General features: G+C 54.9%; 7 protein-coding genes across 7 annotated transcripts; 3 read left to right on the top strand and 4 right to left on the bottom strand.

The window, feature by feature from the left end:
• Positions 1–418: 418 nt before the first annotated feature.
• SLS55_005418 (uncharacterized protein) lies at positions 419–1,456 on the top strand (the record flags this gene model as incomplete). The annotated part of the gene is made up of 2 exons (XM_066776868.1): positions 419–907; positions 983–1,456. The coding sequence occupies 2 exons, from the start codon at positions 419–421 to the stop codon at positions 1,454–1,456; spliced, it is 963 nt and encodes a 320-aa protein (XP_066632710.1).
• A 122-nt stretch (positions 1,457–1,578) lies between these two features.
• On the bottom strand, positions 1,579–2,479 carry SLS55_005419 (uncharacterized protein; the record flags this gene model as incomplete). Its single annotated transcript, XM_066776869.1, has 2 exons — positions 1,579–1,667; positions 1,828–2,479. 2 exons carry the CDS (start codon positions 2,477–2,479, stop codon positions 1,579–1,581), a joined length of 741 nt encoding a protein of 246 aa, XP_066632711.1.
• A 1,140-nt stretch (positions 2,480–3,619) lies between these two features.
• On the top strand, positions 3,620–4,684 carry SLS55_005420 (uncharacterized protein; the record flags this gene model as incomplete). Its single annotated transcript, XM_066776870.1, has 1 exon — positions 3,620–4,684. One exon carries the CDS (start codon positions 3,620–3,622, stop codon positions 4,682–4,684), a length of 1,065 nt encoding a protein of 354 aa, XP_066632712.1.
• A 309-nt stretch (positions 4,685–4,993) lies between these two features.
• SLS55_005421 (uncharacterized protein) lies at positions 4,994–5,624 on the bottom strand (the record flags this gene model as incomplete). Its single annotated transcript, XM_066776871.1, has 2 exons — positions 4,994–5,283; positions 5,345–5,624. The coding sequence occupies 2 exons, from the start codon at positions 5,622–5,624 to the stop codon at positions 4,994–4,996; spliced, it is 570 nt and encodes a 189-aa protein (XP_066632713.1).
• A 1,029-nt stretch (positions 5,625–6,653) lies between these two features.
• Positions 6,654–15,094, bottom strand: ENA2 (P-type ATPase; the record flags this gene model as incomplete). Its single annotated transcript, XM_066776872.1, has 12 exons — positions 6,654–8,095; positions 8,150–8,884; positions 8,935–9,551; positions 9,607–9,901; positions 9,997–10,472; positions 11,650–11,780; positions 11,886–12,752; positions 12,784–13,617; positions 13,670–14,443; positions 14,527–14,579; positions 14,655–14,672; positions 14,722–15,094. 12 exons carry the CDS (start codon positions 15,092–15,094, stop codon positions 6,654–6,656), a joined length of 6,615 nt encoding a protein of 2,204 aa, XP_066632714.1.
• A 2,033-nt stretch (positions 15,095–17,127) lies between these two features.
• Positions 17,128–18,506, bottom strand: SUR2 (Sphingolipid C4-hydroxylase sur2; the record flags this gene model as incomplete). Its single annotated transcript, XM_066776873.1, has 2 exons — positions 17,128–17,774; positions 17,825–18,506. The coding sequence occupies 2 exons, from the start codon at positions 18,504–18,506 to the stop codon at positions 17,128–17,130; spliced, it is 1,329 nt and encodes a 442-aa protein (XP_066632715.1).
• Positions 18,507–19,055: 549 nt separating this feature from the next.
• On the top strand, positions 19,056–19,890 carry SLS55_005424 (uncharacterized protein; the record flags this gene model as incomplete). Its single annotated transcript, XM_066776874.1, has 5 exons — positions 19,056–19,070; positions 19,228–19,339; positions 19,393–19,530; positions 19,586–19,745; positions 19,806–19,890. The coding sequence occupies 5 exons, from the start codon at positions 19,056–19,058 to the stop codon at positions 19,888–19,890; spliced, it is 510 nt and encodes a 169-aa protein (XP_066632716.1).
• Between the last annotated feature and the right edge of the window lie 928 nt (positions 19,891–20,818).

Genomic DNA, 20,818 nt, shown 5'->3' on the forward strand with positions numbered 1-20,818 from the left:
ATCGACAAATACGTGACACACAACTCATCTCAAGATAACGGCTTGGAAGCACAGCTGGCGCGGGTCTACTTGGGCCCGTACATTCCTAAATTATGGCCCGAAGATGTTACCTTTGAGCGATGGGATTATTTCAAAGAGAACGAATTTCGCTACAACCGCGGTGTCGTGGGAGATTACAAAATCAAGTAAGAGCCCTCTCCACCTGTGATGCGGGATCATTCCTAATCTCAAATACAGAACATACAGGGCCTATTTCAAAAGCGGGTCACTCTTCTTGCGGACCTCCAGTTTCAAGCCTATTGCGCCGCTAAGAAACCCCCAGGCAGATGTTTTCCTATATGTCCTCGATGGCACAGAAGTCACCTTCAGTGAGCGAACCGACGATCCTTGGTACTCGGCCCATCAAACACTTTCAGCCATGTCGAAATCTTCAACAGACAATCGCACATACTTTTATGACCTCTATGGCTCCGACGAAGTGGTATCGGTAGTCGGTTGCGTTCAGCAGAACCAGGTGTGCAACCCAAACTTGCCAGCAGAACAGCAATGTACGCCTTTATCCAGTGAGCAGGACACATTCTACAATGCAAGAGCACTATGGGCAGAACCAGATAAGCAAGACGCGTTGGATGGGATGGCCCGCCTCTTCTCCCTCTTCGGCCCTCAGGTCATCGCTTCAGATCTCGGCGCATCGGCCCTGACTTCAAGGTACGGCCTCGAATTGGGCTGCCAGGGGCCCCTTCCTGCCAACCAGTGGCAGCTGGAGATGGAGCATTGGTTCAAAGCCGAGCTAGCACGTCTCCAGGCCAACTTCGTCGAATACGCCACCGGGCCTTTGGATCCGGCAATGCGGCAATGGCTCGTCCCGCAACAAAGCGCCGCGGACCGCTACTTCTGCCACAACCAAGTAAGCAACCTCACCCGCCTTTTCCCCCACCGCACTCGTCGCGGAAGCAGCTAATCGCGCAAACCCCTCCCGCAGAAGATCCTCACCACCGCCTATACCAACTTCAACACCTTCGGTCTTTGCCTCACCCTCGCGCTCGGTGTACTGATCATCGTCATCTCGTACTCCCTCGAACCGCTCGTCAGCTGTGCCCAGAAGCGCTGGCGCAGCTTGGACAAATACTCGCGACTGGAGTGGTGCGCAAACGAGACGCTTCAGCTGCAACGGCTCGCACACGAGGAGCTCGGCCTGGGCACTTGGCACGGCGGTGTCGATGCGGTGCCTGTCACTGAAGCTGGCGAGTGCATCGGCATGCTCGATCTCGCCGATCTGGACCATCCGAGGTTGAAGGCGCCGCCGGTGGGGCTTGATGAGGTGCTTGCGGAGGAGGCGGGCGGGGAACGGGTGCGGGAGACCGAGAAGGCGCCGCAGGAGCGCAGTGTCGGGGATGTTGGTCTGTTGCCCTCTTCAAGCAGTGTGAGCATAGAGGGGAGTGTGAGGGATGCGTAGAGGCACCGAAGCCTGACGAGCCTACGCCGCTCTCAGGAACGGCAAGCACATGGGGGTGACTTAAAGTTTTTACGCCGAAATCCGTCCTACATGCTCAACGTCTCGTTGGATATACCACTCATTTAGTTCATAATGACCTCAGAATTCTTACGGCGGATCTCGAGATATCTTTCGGATAAACTGATGACCTCAAACAAGGGGCCCGTTGCTTCTCTGATGCACATAGTCTTCCACATCCGACCACAGAGCCCCCTCCAACGCCGTCCCCGCCAAAACTCTCTTGTTCCACGCACAGTCAGCTCCGCGTGTGACATACAACCCCCGCTCTTCATGATTCTTCGCCGGATACACAATCCCCTTGCCCTGCCCACCCTCGTCATTTAGAAACTCAAACTGAGCTTTCCTGATCTTGTCTCCGGCATCCAGTACATCGACCCCCGTAGCCCGAATTAGCCCATCGTCATCGTGAACCAACGAAGCCATCCCGTACGACACGAGCGGTCCAGCCTCAGACCCGGTCAACACATCAACGCCCGTCTTGCGGTCCCAGACCGGCACACCATCCCACTTCCGCTCAATCCGTACGATGCGGCGTGGCGCGACATACCCTTCTCCACGGCCACCACCATCGTCAAACACCCACTCCGAGAAATCCCTCACGCCCTCCCGCGCACCGTCGTCGCCCGCCTCATACACCACGCGAAAGTCCTCCATCTCGAACCCGTCATCGTAGCGCAGCCGGCCGAGCACATCTTGAATACCACCCGTCTTCTTCTTCTCTGCGGATGCGGTCACGCCTTCCGGCAGCTCGTCGTCGATGCGGCGCAGATCGCTGCCGTATTCCCACGGCCAGACGTACCAGCCGGTGAGTTTTGCCGGAAGGGAGCCGGGAGGGATGGCGGCGAGCTTGCGCGGCCAGGCGGGCTGGTCGGCGTCGAAGACCCAGAGGGGGAAGGAGAGGTCGAGGGCGGAGAGGTTGGCGGATCGCGAGAGGCGCGCGTTGGTGCGTTGGGTTTCTGTCATTGTTTTCGTTTTTTTTTTCCTTTGCGGTCGTGTGGGATGTGGTGGTTGTTTTAGGTGTGTGGAGGAGCTATTGCTTTGATGTCAGAATTTGTTTTGGTGACTCACTTTTTCGTGGCATCGAGAATGGTGAAGTGACGGCCCTGTTCTCTGCGGGGTAGGAATCAGGCAGCAGCATTGGGAATCCTTCCACGGCAATGCTAAATGGTGCACGAGCATTGTCCTAAACACTTCGATATCCTGGAATACATTTCCTGCAATACTCGTAATTCACCCCGATCCCCTCAATCTGCATACAGTTCCCCGGAATCCGGCGGAGCATTAAGATTCTCGCTTAACTGATGTTTTCCGTTTATAGCTAGCGCCGACGAAAGGGGCACACTACAATGCATTGAGCCAGCAGGCCACTGGTTCACAACACAATGTATAATTAATTGTCTGATGGCTGACGGAAATCGGGATGAGAGTCGAAGCGAGCTCTGCCGAGTTGAAACAGGCCAAGAAGGGCCAATTGATACTCGATACTGATGGATAAAGTGTGCACTGCCTCCAAGGCCGGCTGTAACACCACCTCTCGCCGCTCCGTTTGGCATCCGTCGGACTCTGTTTCATTCTAATTCGGGGATGTGTTTTAGGGGCGGTGGCCAAGACTCGGCCAAGAGGCCTCGTGTTTGACCCTTTACCCCGCAGTCCGATCTGCAGACGACGCCGTCGGGACAACATCCCGCGAGATGAACGAAGGATAAACAACCAAGGCGGCTCGGCGTGTCAGGTTTCCTGCCGTCTCTTGTCGTTTCTTGTCACGTCATGTTTGCCGGGGTACTTCAATCACAGCCGAGTTTCGTTTTCTTTTTTGGGGAGGCCAGAGGCTTGTCGACTGCCTAAAACGGCTGCAGCGGGTAGATCCAGCCTCTCACATCACTGTGCTGAGGCACTGCCATTCTTGGCGTTAGCGGGAACCCTGTAGCTTTTTGTTTCTCCTTCAATGGGTTAATCCCATACGAAACGCAGCGGTGCGCACCGTCCGACGGACCATGGTCTCCGCATCATCCGGTGGAGCATTGTCTCCACCCGCTCAGAAGTATATAAAACAACTGCGGTTCCATTTCATCTCCATCATCCATCCCCACGAACATGCACATCATGGCCCGATCCTCCATTCTCACAGCAGCGCTCGCACTCGGCTCCCTGGCCCACGCCCAATGCGGCTCGGGCACGCCGGACGCCAGTGTCACGGGCTCAGGCAGCTCCTTCACCGCGACCAGCGGCTCCTCAGAAGTGTACAGCGGGAGCGACTACGCAGCCGCCATCCAAGCGGCCATCGACTCGGTCAGCGCCGGGCAGCGCGTAGCCGTCATCGCGTCCGGCTCCATCGGCACATCGACCCTCACGCTCCCCAGCGGCATCATCTTCGAGGGCTGCGGCACCATCGACACCGGCACCGCCGCCGGCCGCGGCTCCATCGAGTCGACCGACACGGCGGACGTCCAGATCCCGTACCTCAGCATGACGGGCAACCCGTACTTCGGGCTGCGCTTCTCGGGCACCACCGGGCTCGCGCTCGGCGCCGTCACCATGGAGCTCAGCGGCGGGCTGGGCATCCGCTTCGACCGCGACGAGGCGGCCAACGCCAACGTCACCATGAACTCGATCCGCGTGACGGGCGCCGGCAGCCACGCCGTCGAGACGTGGAACATCGACGGCCTGGAGATCAACGAGGTGGTGGCGCGCAACTGCGGCGAGTCGGGCCTGCTGCTGCAGACGGTGACGAACGCGCGCGTCGGGCTCGTCGACGGCGACGACGTCGGCGCCGGCACGGGTTACGCCACGCTGCGCTTCGCCAACAACGCCGGCCAGCTCGCCGACGGCGGCTACGACACGAACATCTTCGTCGACCGCGTCGTGTCGAGGGGCGGCGGCCGCGGCGTCTTCTGCGTGTCGCAGTCCGGCGGCGCCGAGATTGGCGAGATCGACCTCGCGGATAACGGGAACAACGCGATTCTGATCGAGAACTGCTACAACCTCTCCATCTTGGGCGGGACGGTCGAGGGCGGTGGCGAGGTTCGCATCTCGGCGCGCGACGAGTTCCCCAATACCAGTGACGTCTCCATCACGGCGACAGTGAACGACAACTCCGTTAGGGAGTCTCCTTGCGGTGAGAACATCACTTGGAATATTTCGGGTAGCGCGTCGCAGGATGTCTGTTAAGCAATGGTTTCTGCTGGTTTCGATGGAAAAAGTAAATGCTGCTTGTAAATATATGGATTTTCAAAATTGTACAGAGCTTTCTCACTATGACCGGAGCATCAAGCTGGCCACCATGAGTTCTTGAACACCTGCCGGAGAATGTTGCAACACGTCAGAGAAGACTTATCACTCGGAATATGGTAGAGAATTTTATATTTATGCGAGCTGTGGTCGTTACATTAAAGTGTTGCGTCGCCAAATTATCTTTATACACATTACAAAATACATTTTTGCGGCTGCCTCCATCCAGCCCTCTCATGACCCTCTAGCTTAGTAGTACTCGCAGTTCTTGGGGTCGTTGACCGTGTCGGTACGGATCTCGAAGGGGATGCACTTGTCCTTGCCCTCGTGGCCGTAAGCCTTCTCGGCGTAGACGGCGTACTGACCATCCGTCTCGGTGGGGCAGGCCAGCCAGTTCCCGCCGTCGTAGTACAGCTGCGAGATGTCCGGGCCGGCAACGCGGGTGAAGTGGTCCGTCACGTCGTCGGCCACGGTGGCGGGGTCTTGCGAGGGGGCGAGCGAGAAGATGCCGCCGCCAGCGCCGCTGATGTTGATGAATGCTTTTTGGTCGTGTCAGCATTCGGTCTTCTTCCTTTCTTTGGAGGGGGAGAGAAAACTTACCCTCCTGGGTGTTCTGCTTGCCGTCGCCATAGGTGGTCAGGACGCCGCTGTCGTTGGGCCCGTCGAGCACCGGCTCATCGCTGCCACAGGTCGAGTTGGTGTCCTTGTAGATGTAGAAGAAGCCGCCGCTGACATCGACGTAGGCGTAGTGGATCGGCGACTCGTAGGCCAGCGCCATCATTTTAAACGGGCCGTGGTCGGGGAAGCGGTCGTCGACGGGCGCGGCGGAGCTGACGCCGGCCGAGACGAGGATGGAGGTAAGGAGGGTAGCGACCTTCATTTTGGTGATGGTGGTGTTGAGGGATTGGTAGGGTTTAAGAAGTGAGTTGGTGTTGATGCTGGCGGATGTGAGAGATACAATGAATTGCAAGCAAGCTTTCTTTATATACAAAGCATTTGGGCCCGTGGGCACCGCAGATCATCGGAAACATTGGAGCGCGCTGGCAAGACTGGCCCGGCCCGCTCGTATTTGCTCGGCCCGTAGGTTGTAAGGCCCCCACATGACCATTACTACTTCCGGAACGCAAAGGCCTCGCTCCGGACTTACGGTTTACATGCAGTGCCACAACGGGGCACAGCAATACGAGCCACTATCCATTGTGCTTAGTGTGACCTTGAACGAGAAACCGTCGGTGGCGTGTCGATGTTACCTGTTGTTCCGTCGTTCCTTCGGGGATAATCATCTTTATCCTCGTTTCCCCGAATACTCTGATCGCCGCAAGGTTGTGGTAAGGATATACAAGCGTTGAATGTCGCATTTGTAGTGGGCCACGCTAAAAAAAATTAGATAGAAGCATTTCTCCAGAAAACAAACTGCAGCCTGCCCATGCTCGGTCCGTGCGATGGTATGTGTGCAGGGAGTCGTTCGAGAAAATTCGGCTGAGCTGGACAACTGCAGCCGATAGGTTGGATTGGGACTGGATCGACCAACAGAGTTGTCGGTGCTCAACAGCTCTGACCAGATACGGGATTTCTACTTGTCACCGCCACCCCTATTTCGATACAATTGAAGGTCGACGGGAATAGGCTCCTACTTTCCCACAGAGCATCTCGTGCCCTCGCGTTGCACATGTCTGTTCCGTCTGTACCGGTGCTGGCCAAGATTTCGAGACCGGTCGGGCGAGGGGCGATCAGCTGTTGCACTGGAGGTGAAAAGACGCGTTGCATCTCGTGTGGCCTAGTAAGGCAAGCGGATAAGAGAGGGGCCTCTCATACCCTTTTGACTATCTGGCTACGTGGTGCTATCTATGAAATGGCTCAAAGCGAGTGACTTGTTGCGAGGAATGTTGTTGAGAAAAAACCCAGATTGTCAAGCCTTTTCGCCAGAACTTTCCCCTGATTTCGCCTTCTCAAGGAGAGATCTGGAGTTTCCAAAGACCTTCGCTCTTGAGTCTTCGTCTACTCGCGTCGTGAGTCGGGATGGTGATGTTCTCTGCTTACTCGCCTTTGCGGCTCCAAGTCTGTAGAAGACGCGTTTCGCCCACTTCCATGCCTCCACGCCGGCGAAGAAGAGCCCAGCGGCTATGAAGACAATTACCCACTCCCAGGAAATGCTTTCGTGGCGGAAGACATCATGTTTGATGACGGGTATGTAAAGAGTGGGGAATATAGTGACGAAGCCAGCTATGATGGCCCAGAAAAGGAATTTGTTGCGCCAGACATCGTAAACCCACTGAGTAAAGTATCTGTCGCTATTGGTTTGCATGCGGAAGAAACTGCGGCGCATGTCAACCATCTCCCACGCCAGGAAAAGCGCAAACCATGTCAGGCAAGCAAAGGCCGTTGCGCGGGCGCGGAAGACGGTATCGCAGACCGGTTCGCCGGCGGCATTGCGGTAAGAGGCATTGCAATTCTGGCCAAGGTTGCCGTCACCGAAGCCAAAGAGCACGAGCGAGAAAGCTCCAAGGCAAAGGGCGGATATCCAAAGGCCGTAGACAACCATGTCTACCATGACTTCGATGGTAAAAACGCCACGCTTCAGGCTCTGAGGCGGCCTCTTCATGATGTCCGGAGCAGCGACTTCGAAACCGAGACCCATGTCGGGCATGCCGGACGTGATCATGATGACCCACATGATCTCAACAGGAGCAAGTGGAAAGATGGAAAGGCCTTGATCATCCTTGAAGGCAAGTCCAACAAGAAGGACAGTGGCTTGAGCGATATTCTCTGCCAACAAGTGCAGAATGAATTTTTGGATGTTGTCGAACATGCGTCGACCCTCCTCGATGGCGTTCAGGATCGAAGCGAAGTTGTCGTCTGTGAGAACAATATCCGAAGCGTCTTTTGCGACATCAGATCCAGCCTGGCCCATGGCAATGCCAACGTCAGCTCGCTTTAGGCTCGGAGAGTCGTTCACACCGTCCCCCGTCTGGAAATGCATCAGCAACCTTGTAACCATATGAAAATGATGCTTTCTCTTGCTTACCATGGCAGCAAACCTCTTTCTACGGTGAAGCGCCTCGATCATTCGGACTTTGGTAGTGGGAGAACAACGTGCAATGACCAAAGGAAGAACCGGAAGATCATCAATCTCCGCGTCAGAAAGCTTATCGAACCGACCAGCTGTCATGACCATGGCATCTGTCATTTCCTTGCTGAATTCATGCATACGAGGTGGCAATATGCCAACCTCGGAAGCGATCGCTGACGCGGTCCCGGGATGGTCACCGGTCAACATATGAACTTCGATACCGGCATCCTGACATTCTTTCACCGAGGGCGCGGACTCCGGACGCGGTGGGTCGTAAATACCTATCGATGGTAAGCATGTCTTGCAGCGCACACTAGGATCCGCTTTTCACATACCGACCAGTCCACGAAAAGTCAGATCCGTCTCGATTTCGTTGCGGTTGAGCTCTTCGTCCTTTTTAACATTCAACGTGAAGTCCCTAGAAGCGAAAGCCAGAACGCGAAGCCCAAGGGAGGCCAGTGCTTCCATGTTCGCCAGAATATCGTCACGAACCTCAGGCACGACTGGGATGGTCTGAAGTCCATCCAAAGAGATGGATGTGCAGCTGTCGATGATACGCTCAACAGCCCCCTTCGTGAAAACGTGCCTTTTTCCTTCTTTGACCTCTTCGAAAATGACCGACATCTTCTTAACGGTGGAGTCGAATGGGAACTCAGCAAGCTGTTTCCATGTGGGAGCGTCGCCGTCGGTGAAACGTTGCCGGTTCCAGTCGAAACGAGAGACGAACACTTGGATGGCAATCTCAGTCGGGTCTCCTCGGGCATTCCACTCACCTGGGTGGCTTTCGTGGACAGTTGCGAGATTGGCCAATGATGCGACCGTTAGATAGTCCTGTAGGGGCTGGTTGTTTTCCAGAAATTCTGTAGGTTCAGCAGCCTTTCCTTTCCTCTGGTCATTGCTTCCGAACTTCATGTTCCGAGGCTGATCAGCATCAAAGAACAGATCGCCAAGTGTCGGATTGTACGGTTCATTTGAGTCGCCAACGGAGTAGGTGCCTCTGGAAGGAATCCAGGCCTTTTTTGCAACCATTTTCCCCTGGGTTAGTGTACCTGTCTTGTCCGAGCAGATGTCTACAATGTGTCAGTTTGTAGCCATGGACGAGCGCCAAATGCTCACGTACCTGTCACAGCTCCGAGGGCCTCGAGCGACTTGAGGTTCCGGACAATTACGTTTCTCTCCACCATTCTTTTGGTACCAGCGGCCATGGTGATGGTCAGGACGACGATAAGGGAGGCAGGGATCATGCTGAGGCCGGTAGCCACCGCATAAATAATGACTTCCTTCTCATTGCTAAACTCATTTGCGGCAAGAACAATGATGGCGCAGACGACGGCAATGCCGAAGAGAAGGACGGCAAGCCAGGAGAGTTTCTTCTGCAGCGGGGTGCCAACGTTAACACCGAGGAACCTCCCTAGCGCATCGAAACCGGACATGGCGTAAGCTTGAGCATAACGATGAGGCCCCGCCTTTCCCTTCGAGTTCCGCTTGACAGGGCGGCGCTTGGAGCCCTTGGCCCTCAATGCAGCAGCGATGGATCCAATTTCCGTATACATGCCGGTGGCGAAGACAATGCCTCTAGCTCTACCTTTTGTAACAGTAGAAGAGCCAAATGCCACGTTCAGGCGGTCGCCCGGTCCAGTATCATCACCAAAGGTGGCATCGGCATCCTTGCGGACAGGTAGAGACTCCCCGGTCAGGAGAGCTTCATCCGTTTCAAAATTGACAGCCTCGACAAGTCTACGGGTGTGTCAACAAACTGCTCCGGCGAGACTGAAGAACGACGAGGACTTACCGAACATCGGCGGGAACAGTGTCGCCGGTCTTCATCTCGACCATGTCACCGGGCACAATCTCAGCAGTCGGAACAGTAAGGTTCTTACCGTCGCGCACGGTGTTGGCCGTGGGCGAGCTGAGTGACCTGAGCGAGTCCATAGTCTTCTCGGCCTGAAACTCCTGCAGGAAACCTACGACGATGTTGAGGATGATAATGGCAGCTATAACGCCGCCCTCAATCCATGATTGGATGGCAAAGCTGACAGCCATCGCGAGAATGAGCACCTTAGGAGTTGGATCAGCCGTGTATTCTTCTGGGGACTTCAAGAAGTGGTGCGCATAACTAGAGTCATTGCATTTGCGATCTGCCGGAGAAGGATCTTCCCCGGCGCAACGCCTTCGGCGTCACCAAGCTCATTGCGGCCGTGCTCCCCAACGCGCTTCTGGGCTTCGGCGGCGGTGAGACCGTCGTTGGAATCAGCACCAATTTCGGCAGTGACGGCCGCGTGAGACAAAGCATGGGCTGGACGAGACAAAGGTTTGTTTGCCTGGCCGGACACATGCCCAGCGAAGGCAGCTTCGGATTCACTCTTCGCCATGACACCGAGTTCAGAGGACGGAATGGAGGGAGCAGGATTCTCGGAAGGCAAGCCGAAAGCGGGGAGGAAAAGAACTTGATGAGTGGAAGCACAGAGGAGGGGCGCGGCTTTAAGAGTCAGCTTGAGGACGAGCACATGCCGGTCAATGTCTGGAGGAAAGCGCATGCACCCAGCCGCTTGGTTGGGCTTGGCAGGCGCGTATGCGGTTCTCACAGTGCCGAGATCCCGATACCTAGCGACAAGCGGCTGGACAGGCCGAATACCGTTCACGTTGTTGTCCCGGCAGCTGTGGCCAAGAGCATACCAAGATCAAGGACCGGCCGCAAATAATTCCAACGGCGATTTGGCCGATAATACCTGCTCGGATCATCTTCGAAGACACCCACTCCGCCAAGGAAAGGAAGAAGAAGAAGGTAACAAGGATAAGCAGCTGAACAATACTCGGCTCATGGTATTGGAGGAAACTTTCGGATGACTCGGCCATATTGTGAAGGAAATAAGACAGCCTGTCAACATAGCTTCCACTGTGTGACTGTGCCACCGTCGCGTTCCGATTTTATATTGGAAGAAGCATCATGCATACGTCTGTACGACTTTCAAAATCTCCACTACGGCAAATTCGTGACGTGGGTGGAAAATGACGTCACCAACTTATCAGTGCGGTAGGACGAGCTCTTGGTGTTCTTGGCGCCAGGAAAACGTCGAATTCATGTCCCCGCTTGGCTGATCGATTTCAGAAACGGGAAGGAAATTCAGGTATATATAATGGTAGGAACACCAGGATGGGACAGGAGAAGGTAGAGAAAGCAGAATTCCAGTCGACACGCAGTCAACAACCCGTTTACTTGCAGTCATAACCTAATTCAACAACTTCTTCTGTCATGTACGACCATAGGTCGCAGAATACAGGGCTTCCCGTCCGCTCAGCCGTACTCAAGCTGCGAACCGGCCGATTAGTACTCAAGTGGGTGACCATTGGGGAATCCCGGCTGTTGTACGTTTTGCATTTCTTTTTGCCCGACAAATGCCCGTTTCCAACGTCTCTCCCATGCCGTGCTCTTTTCCTTTTTGCAGCCTGTCGCGTCGGTCTGTAGAATGGTCCTGTCAAGCGTCGCAGAGCCGCTTCTTGGCTTTCAAATCGCATTTGCAATCCGACGTCTTCCCTGGTCATAGCAGCCGCACTCCAAGTAATTTGGCACGGGAAGTCAAAGCATGTCGTGCTGTGATACTTGCGTTTGCTATTAGCCTGCATGATAGGTACATGTAGCTTCTACCTAAAAGCTGATTCCATGGCCTGCCGTGGTATCCAATACTCTTAATCTTCCCGGCCACGTCGTGGCTGTCGGGTGAACCACGACAGTTTAATCCCTTTCTCCCGATACGACCAATGGCCCCCAACGGACCTGAAGGGTTTGGTTTGCTCGGTCCATTCCCCTTGCGTGCTGGTTTACGGTTGAGGTCACGGTTTGCCGAAGAACCGAGCAGGCGTGCCTTTTGTCTTCTTGTTTGAGCGGACGCGTCGCGTGTGCTCGAAAAGGATGTCCGTCTCTCTCGCGTCCATTTCGCGGAGGATTATGATGTAGTCCGGATCGGTCTGTTTGGAAACATGTCAGTGTATGTGGGCAATCAAAGTTCGGCGTGGCCGACGACAACGCGCGGCCCGGCCCCGCCGTGTCGATTTGAGGCTGCAACGGCTTACCTGATCCCATTCCCATGGAAGGTTATAGTAGGTCAATGTTTCGATCGCGATGTGGTCTCTGTGGACTTTGACGTAGGTAGGCCGGTGGGGGGGTTGCTGACGTGAGCGATGCTGGCCGCGTGGACGGTTCAGGGAGCCTGTCGATGAGAATGGATTCTGTTCTGCGACGAAAGGGGACTCGAACTCGGTCCCTCCCGCGAAGGACTTGTCGCCTTGCCCGCTGTTGCCGGAAAAGGGGTTGGTGCTGCTGCTCGCAACCCTCCTGTTCCCGACCTGGATGAGTTCGTCCTTGTATCTCGTGCCGCCTTGGGTGAGTCTACCGGTCCGACGGAAATCGGACAGCATGGCTCGCAGGTCGTCGCCGTTGTATGCTATGCCTAGGATCAAGGCCATGATGGTGACCGTGAGCGGTAGCGAGATTATCCAGAACAGCGATTGGTCGTATCCCGTGTCCCGTATGTCTGTAGTATTCATCCCGAGGAAGCTCGTGACGAAGGAGAGTGGCAGGAAGATGGCGGTGACGATTGTGAAGACCAGAATCGCTTTCCCGTGATCTTCTTCGTTGATCTCGGTGCTTTGCTTTGTCTTTTTGGAGAGCGAGGGGCAGAGTCCGGCCAGGTATCTGTACTCGGAGACATATGTTGCAAGTGGTCTCAAAGCGCTGATCAGGACGTTCTGTTCGACTGCGTAGCGTGCCTGGCGTTTTCCGTTGGCTTTCTGATAAGACCGGTGGTCCAACACGGCCATGAAGCTTTGGATCGCTTCTCTTTGCCAGTCGACCACCCGCAAAATGGCATTCAGCTCCTCTTCCAAAAGATTTATGTCCCGCAGCAAGCGTTTCCGCGGATGATGGTTGGTTTCGTAACGCTGTATCAGTGCCATCAGCCGGGGAACTTACCGCGAGCGGGGCCTGACTTACAAGTTTTTGGAAGCATTCAGTGTAAAGCACTGTAGCGCGGGTATTTGGGGTCTTTGGGCTCAAATCTCGTACCACCAGGCTGCGCATTATCCATGCAACGAGTAAGCTCGGACCAAAGGCAATGTGCTTGCTTAGGCCTGCCATCGGTCTCGGGATCAAACGTTCCGTAAAGATTTCTTGTGCTTCTGACAAATCATCCTGAGCAGCGCGTCCGAACATTTCCATGACTGAGAGGCGAGTTCGAAGCTGTGCAAATTCTACGTCGCTGTTGCCAAGCTTCCCATTCGCATACATTGACTCAATGTGCTGTGCTGCCTTCTGCGCAGCAAAGACAAACGCCATGATGACTTCGAAGCAAAGGAAAAAAGAGTCCGAAAGTTTCGCATGGGGTGATCTGCCACCGTTGCGTTGAGAGACCTTGACATGTATCGATTCCGCAAACAACCTTAACTTTTCGACTGTCTCCAGACAAGCTCCGATGAGACCATTGAAGCGGTCGAGTCTGTCATGGACAGGGGTTAGGCATGTGTTCGAGACATAGTACGCCAGCTCCGCTGAGGTCTGCATTGTGTCCATTAGCGGGAGGCGAATCGGGTTCGATCTTGGAAAGTGTCTGTTCTTCAAATGCTCAATGGCCTTGTCTGCTTCTTCGTACTCCACCGAGCTTCGGCAAATTTGGAAACGACTGTGACGTCTCGGAGGCTTCTTCTCCTTGGGGAGTTGCATCAACGCTTCCATTGTGGAGCAGTCCGCCAGAATGACCCACTTGCCTTGCGGTTCGGTTGGAAAGTCCACTTGCGACTTCAGGACTACCTACAATGGTTTGATTAGAAGTGGTACTACACAAATTTCGTCTTGAACTTACATCTGCCAGGTGATATGTTTCACCAAAAACTTTCCCAAACACCTCGGATTTCGATATGAAAGCTTTTGGGGCGAAGGTTTCCAAGAGCCCTTGTAAAGCCACAGTGTATTGCTGAAGTCCGGCCAAAAGCTGATTCTGCTTCGACATGATCAAATCTTTCTGCGCCGAGAAGCAGATAGCAGACCAAGAGGAGGCTTCTGATATTGGCAGCCGCTGATGTGCCGAATTTGAAGCTCGTTCCGCAGCCGACTCTGAAAATGCAAGGATATCTTGGATTTGGTCCCCTTGTTTGGACCGCATGCGTTGGTAGAAATGTTCACCACCAAACTCGGCATTGAAAAACTCGAGTTGCTCGAAGCTGGCGGATTCTTTGAGAAAGAACACCGAACTTTCAGCGTCATGTCGGTTCAGCCTTTCTACCATTTCGGCTTCGTTGAGTTGCAGGTTGTCAGTGATGCACCCTTCTGGAATGATGGTCTTGCTCTCGTCATCTTCGTCACGATCCCACGTGAAGAATGGCCGTGACCCGAGTTTGGAAGGTTCTGGTGAGAGCTTCTCGTCAACGATCGACAAATGGACAGCTTGCCCAAATGTTGTGGAGTCGTGCGGGATTTTTTCGCCTGTAGCCATTGGGGGTTTATTTGTTGACTTTAGCTCAAGCCTATGGATCTGTGGCTTATTGGAAGAAAACATCTTGAACACTTCAGGATAGTAGTCCTCAGCCGTTTCCAACTTGGCAGGCCCTAGATGTTGGAGCAATGCGTCTTCGATTTCCTGTCACAGGTGATGTTATCATACGAGCCAGGAGCGGCAAGCGGTTGCAGTTCCCTAAAAAGGTCCCTCAGAAATGAGCTTACCAAAAGCGTCTCGTACTCTCCAAAGTCCAACAAGAACGGTTGCCCCTGCTGATCTGTGATATGGAATGAAGGAACAATGCTTTTAGAGTGTACGGAAGGCCCACACAGGCTATCTTTAGTCATCTTACCACAGGTTATTAGTGCATCTTACTTCAAGTATTAGCTACAATTGATTATACAAGGTCGAAAACTAACCTTCGTTGATTTGTATGGCCCATAGATGCGGCACGTGGACAGCTTGGCCGGAGAAATATCCGCCGTGGTATTTCGGCAGAGCCTGCTCACGATCTCGCTCGCGAGTTGACTCCCATGGGTAGAAGGATTGAAGCAAAGTTCTTGATGGGTGCAGATCGGATGATCTATTTTCGACACTCCTCTTCCGTTCCTGCTCAGAAGCCTCCAGGTACGGAAAGCAGAGAAATATTGCAAAGCCGGCTGTTTCTTTCCCCGATTCGTCTCCAGAGATTGGGCCATCGGCGCGAATGACTGTGGCTGGTTCCACGAATCTCCCGTTAACGAAGTTCTTTTGTTCCACCTTTTCCAACAGGTCGTGGATAACCTTGATCATGCTTTCCTTCAACTCTGGGGTATTCAGTGCAAAGGCCTTGGACGCTGTTAGTGTATACTTGATTACATTTTGGTATAGGTATTCCCTGCCTTGAGTGTATCGAAGTCCGTGCACTCCCGCTGAATATGACTGCCCGGACGTCAGTTAGTCCATGGGTAAGACAGGGAAAGACTTTCGGTTCTCACAGCCAGCGCCATTCTGGGCAATCTTCCTTTTCGTCTCTTTGCGGCCCAGGCATTGACAGTAGTTCCAGGGATGACCCGCTGTCGCCAGATACCCTGGCTGCATGCACATCTAATCTTTCCAGACTCGTAGTATTCAAGGCTGAAACACTGAAGTGATTCTGAGGCCAATGTAGCTTGGGAGTTTTGAGGCCCTGTGTCTCAATGCCAGCTGCGATCTCAACGTCGAACGAGAGTTTCTTCCCATTGGTTCCCCGCGGGACTTGAAAAGGGTGGAAGTTTGTAGGGTTATCCAGTCGAATGAATGGTGTGCTCGAGGTTGACGTGTACGTGTCCATGTACGATGATGTTTGCGGTTTCGGCGTCTCGTAATAGTCCCGCTTAGAGACATCGCTGACCCATTCTTCAACGAAGTCGTGGGGACAATCGGATTCGCCGGCAGGCGGAGCGGGCTCCAGTAAATCTTCCAAATCTTCATTTCTGACAGAGGGGTCATTACCCTCCAAGTGCTCTTTTAATGATGAACGGTCGTTCTCGAGGTCACTCCACAGTCGCACGGTTACGGTTATGCCGGGAGAAACCGTGTCTTCCCAGACTTCCGGCATTATTATGCCTCCATCAGAATCCACCAAGTCGTATTTTAGGGCAGGTTGATCGACCGACGTAGGACTCAACCCTCCGGCCGTACTTTGCTTCCGTTCAGCCTCTCTCCTATGCGCAGAGGCTATCAACCGTTCGATGCCCTAAACCAATTTAGCCGATCAATCTGCTACAGTGACAGATAATAGACTTACCGGCCAGGTCTTGCAAATGTTCCAGGGCAAAGAATAAGTCTCTCCCTGGAAAATGAGTTCTACCACGGCCGGTCGGCTCCGATGCTCAGCATCAATGTTTGATGCATGCTCCTGGCTCCCGGACACTTCAGCCATAATGGAGTAATGGCGTATCAGTCGTGAGATGGTGAGATCGAGGAATTGACGAGAATCTGAAGTAAAAACGAGCCAATGCAAAAATTTGTCAGGAATTGGAGGAAGCTCGATTTTGTACGCCTCGGCTCTGTTCTAACAATGTTCTTATCTCCGTCGGTGGAACACGCCACAACTGCATGCAGCACAACCTGCATGTGGAGCAGCCAGTAAGCAGATGACGTAAGCATATGCAAATCATCGAGACTTATCACGGACCTTGTTATGAACCAAACGGGATAAGAGTGTCAAGTGGACGAACGATGACTGTATACAATCAGTATCGAAAGTTCTCCTCCGGATATTGGCTTCAACTACGCATGTAGCGTCTTCAGTGGAGACCTAAGGGCTCGACCTTTCTGTCACCTGCTGTGCCCCGAGGCGCTAACATATAAGAATCAAAAGCCATACCTTTGTCTTAGTTGAAACCCAAAAGTTGTTGGAGCCTTTACATCAACAACACGTCAATGTGTGCATATCCTTCGTGCTATGAAGCACTTCATGATTTTGGGCGTGTGTGTTTATATCCTATTTCGCCCTTCCATTCATTCAGCACATATTCTCAATGGTAGACCAAACCTGGAGCGAGCGTAAGTGATACATTTAAGGAAGCTCTAGAGAACACGAAAGACGCCCCAGCTGCCAGAGGGGGAATTGGAAAGAAACACCAAAAACCATTCAGTTGTACGCCTCCCCCCAATCGCTGCGAAAAAACACGGCAAAGCCTCTCCAGACATGAAAGGCTGCAATTATACAGGTTGAAAAAGGTGAGCAGAAGAGCAAAGTCGTTGCGAGAATAGCCTAACCAACCAAGAGGACAGCCGACTAAATAGACATTATGCAGCTAATTCATGTCGCCCTGGGCTCTGAGATATCGAAATCCACCCTAGTGGCTGCTCTCGACACCGAGAACGTTAGGGCCCTTGCCCTGCAGGTTGCTGTTGACGCGGTCCCTAAGACCCTTCAGGTTTGCGGTTTGCTGGGAAGCGCTGGGGTCCTTCTTCCGTGGGCTTCGCCTGAGGGCCGGCTGCGGCTGCTCCTTGACGCTCTCGACCTCAGACGCGGGTTCCGAGGTGGAGGCGTTGTCGGGCTTCAGCGCAGGGGGCAGGAATTGCGGCTTCAACACGTTGATGTCTGCCTTCTTCTCGGCGGCCTTGCGGGCGCGCTCGTACTTGTGTTTGACGTCGCCGCCAGTCCACATGGTTCCCAGAAGCTTATCCCAGAAGGTGAAGAAGGGCTGCGAGAAATTGGTCTTAATGCCCCAGCTTTGGTGGTGGATGTCGTGGTACAAGGCATTGTTGGAGGTGATGAACTGGAGCGGATCCAGGGGGAACGCGTAGCCGCAGTGATCATCGACAGTCTTGATGGTAGAGCCGGTGAAGAACCACATGGACTGGCGAATGCTCATACCCGTCACCAGGTAAGCAATTCCGGCACCAAGAGTGTCAAGGAGGAAGCCCTCCACAGGGTGATTGTAAAGCGCGCCGTAAGCATAGGGGACGTATAAACGGTGGTGGCGGGAGTGGAAGGTCGCTGTTTTCCGAATTAGCTGGGGCTGAATAACGTCATTGGGCCAGACTTACTGTACAACCACTTGTTGAGGTGCATCGCCCGGTGCCAGAAGTACTGCCAGGTATCCACAATCAAAACAGCCACGAGGAACTGAATGGCTGGAATGCCGATCCAGTAGACAAACTTGGCGAGGGAGAGCTCCCAAGAGGCAAATGCGGGAGCGGTAAGGAGCTGGTCACCGGAGACAATCTCTTGAGTCAACCAGGGGTACCTTCCGCCAGCAAGAGCGCCGGCAAGCATGGGGCGAGACTCCGAGAGGTCCTTGGCAAACGCGGGAGCGTTGAAGCCAATTGCACCGAGCAGGTAGGGAATTGCCCTCTCGGCGAACCTGATCCTCTGTGCCCACACGGCGACATCGTAGTCCTCCTGCCCGAAAGTCGGTTCCGGATCGGACCACGCGAGCGCGGCCCCGGCAACGGTCTGGATGAAGTGCTGAAGGACGACGTCACGGAAGACCTCGTAACGTGAGACGTGGTTCCGCTGGGTGAGCTCGACCGGGGTATGCAGGCGGTGTTGCGGAAACAGGTCCCAGAGATCAATGAAGTGGAAGATCATGGAGACGCTCCAGTAGGCAATGATGGGCAGGGCCAGCGTGAGGTACTTGTCCGGAATGCCAGGGACGAGGGGCGGGAGCGGGTAGAGGGTGTAATCGGGCAGCGGGGGCAGCCCGCTGGCTATCGTCGCATTCTCCATGGCGTAGGGAGTGGCAGAGGTGGCGATGGTGGTGAGGAAGAGGAGAGCGGATGAGCGCGGCGTAAGAAAGCTACCAGCGCGGCGCCGGCGGTGTCTAGGGGCCCCAGCGTTTTCGGTCGCGGACAAGGCGGAATTCGGGTACCGGCGGAAGGCAAGAGGCCTGGGGAGCTGCGCGAGGCTCGAAGCAATAAGGCGGAAGGAGGGTCGGGTGCAGGAGAGAGAGTGAGCAGACAGGAGGCGCCTGGTATTAGGTCTCGTCGTACGCTGTCACCCGTTCTGCAGGCCACTACGGCTCGGCGGCGAGCTGGCGGCGCATCGCTCCTGCCCTGTGGCGAAAACGGAGATTGCGCGACGCCGAGCTCTAGCCCTAGCGCCCAACCCGGTTCGGGGCTTAGCGCCGCTCGGGGCCGCTGAAGGAAAAACCAAACCCCACCATCCAGCCAAATCTTCTCCGCCCGTCAATCATCGCGAATTAGACCGCCACACACTCCTCGCCGCCTGCTCCTCGCGCCCTCTCCCCAGCTTCATCCACCGCCACCAACCGCCAAAATGATCATTTACAAGGTGCGCGCGACCCGCCTCCTTGTCTGGCCGCCTGAGAGGGCCGTGTGCGGGGTATCGCGATCGTGGCCCCATGTGCTGCGAGCGATGCGCCGCCTCGAATGACCAGACAAGACAACCGCGAGATGCTCAGATCAAGGCCAGCTGACGCCCCAGCCAGGACATCCTCACCGATGACGAGCTCATCTCCGACTCCTACGACCTGAAGGAGGTTGACGGCACCGTCTACGAGGCCGACTGCAAGAAGATCACCGTCGGCAATGACAACATCGGTCAGTACACAGGGACTTGCAGCCTGCCGGACGACTGCTGACGGCCTGGACAGACATTGGTGCCAACCCCTCTGCTGAGGAGGGTGGTGATGATGTCGACGAGTCGGCCCAGACCGTCCTCGACGTCGTCCACTCTTTCCGTCTCAACGAGACCTCCTTCGACAAGAAGTCCTACCTCACCTACCTCAAGGGTATGTTTTTCCGGCGTGATTTGGTGCGCAGGCACGCGTCTGACTGGTGCTCCAGGCTACATGAAGAAGGTCAAGGAGGCGCTCAAGGCTAAGGGTGCCAGCGATGAGGAGGTCAAGGACTTCGAGACCAAGGCGTCCACCTTCGCCAAGAAGGTCATCGCCAACTTCAAGGACTACGAGTTCCTCATTGGCGAGTCGATGGATCCCGATGGAATGTAAGTCGCAATTCACCCGGCTCTGCGTGGCGCATGTGTCGATTAACGCTCTTTCTCCAGGGTTGTCCTCCTCAACTACCGTGAGGACGGTGTCACCCCGTACGTCACCATCTGGAAGCACGGCCTCACCGAGATGAAGGTGTAAACGGCGCCTTTGGGCCGGGTAGTAGAGGGCAGCTGGATTTCTTATTGGTTTTCACGAGTCAAATGCATGATGAATATCCCTCGCGGCGCATCTGCCCCAAAAAATCGAATCATGTAAACAACAGCCAATCGGGAAGCAAAACCAGGGATCTGACTGCCAATGTGACGGGGGGCTGCATGCAACAGGCGAAAACGGTTCCTTGCATGGTCCTACAATGCCAGCACCCTTGCCGATTGTGAAGTCCGTGATGGATGTCTTGCAGAAATGAGGGGGCGGACACGGGGGATGTGGGCGGCCGAGGCGGCGGGGAAGCAGTTGCATGACTCCGGGCAGTTGCAGACGCACAGGAGCGGCGAGTAGCGGCCGGGCGGGTAGGGGTCCAAGGCGGGCTCCACGTGACTTGGCGTTTTGCGAGCCGAGCCGCGTGCGCGCCAAGGGCCACGCCCCGCGCCGCCGCCGTTCGACTGGGCTGCCTTGTCGCCTTATCATCGTCCAGCTGCTGCCGCCGCCCCCAGCCTCTCGTCTCGACGCGGGCGTCCTCCCCCTCTTTGTCACCCGGTCAATCGTCTTCTGTCTTTTACGCTGCGTGCTTCTGTTCCCGCGTCACCCGCACCACGCGTCCCTTCCTGTGCAGTTCAATACACCTTAGCCTTCGACTACACGCACCAACTCTCCAAAGACGATGTACCAGCCCCGGACTGCCCGGGCCGTCGTGCGCTCAGAGACCGCCTCACCCCATACGCCTAGAAGCGGGAAGGCCCATGACCAGATCAATTCGATTCTGGAAAACATCGAGCAGAACTGGCGACTCGGTCTCACTACTCGCGAGCAAACGTGGTCGCCGCAACACAGCGCCGCTAAGAGAGAAGCGCGCCCCCAGTACCGGTGCTACCAAGTCCTCCGGAGACTGTACTTTAAAGATTCCGAG

The sequence above is a fragment of the Diplodia seriata genome, assembly GCF_021436955.1.
Source record: "Diplodia seriata strain FDS-637 chromosome Unknown scaffold_5, whole genome shotgun sequence".
In the NCBI taxonomy this organism is placed as follows: domain Eukaryota; kingdom Fungi; phylum Ascomycota; class Dothideomycetes; order Botryosphaeriales; family Botryosphaeriaceae; genus Diplodia; species Diplodia seriata.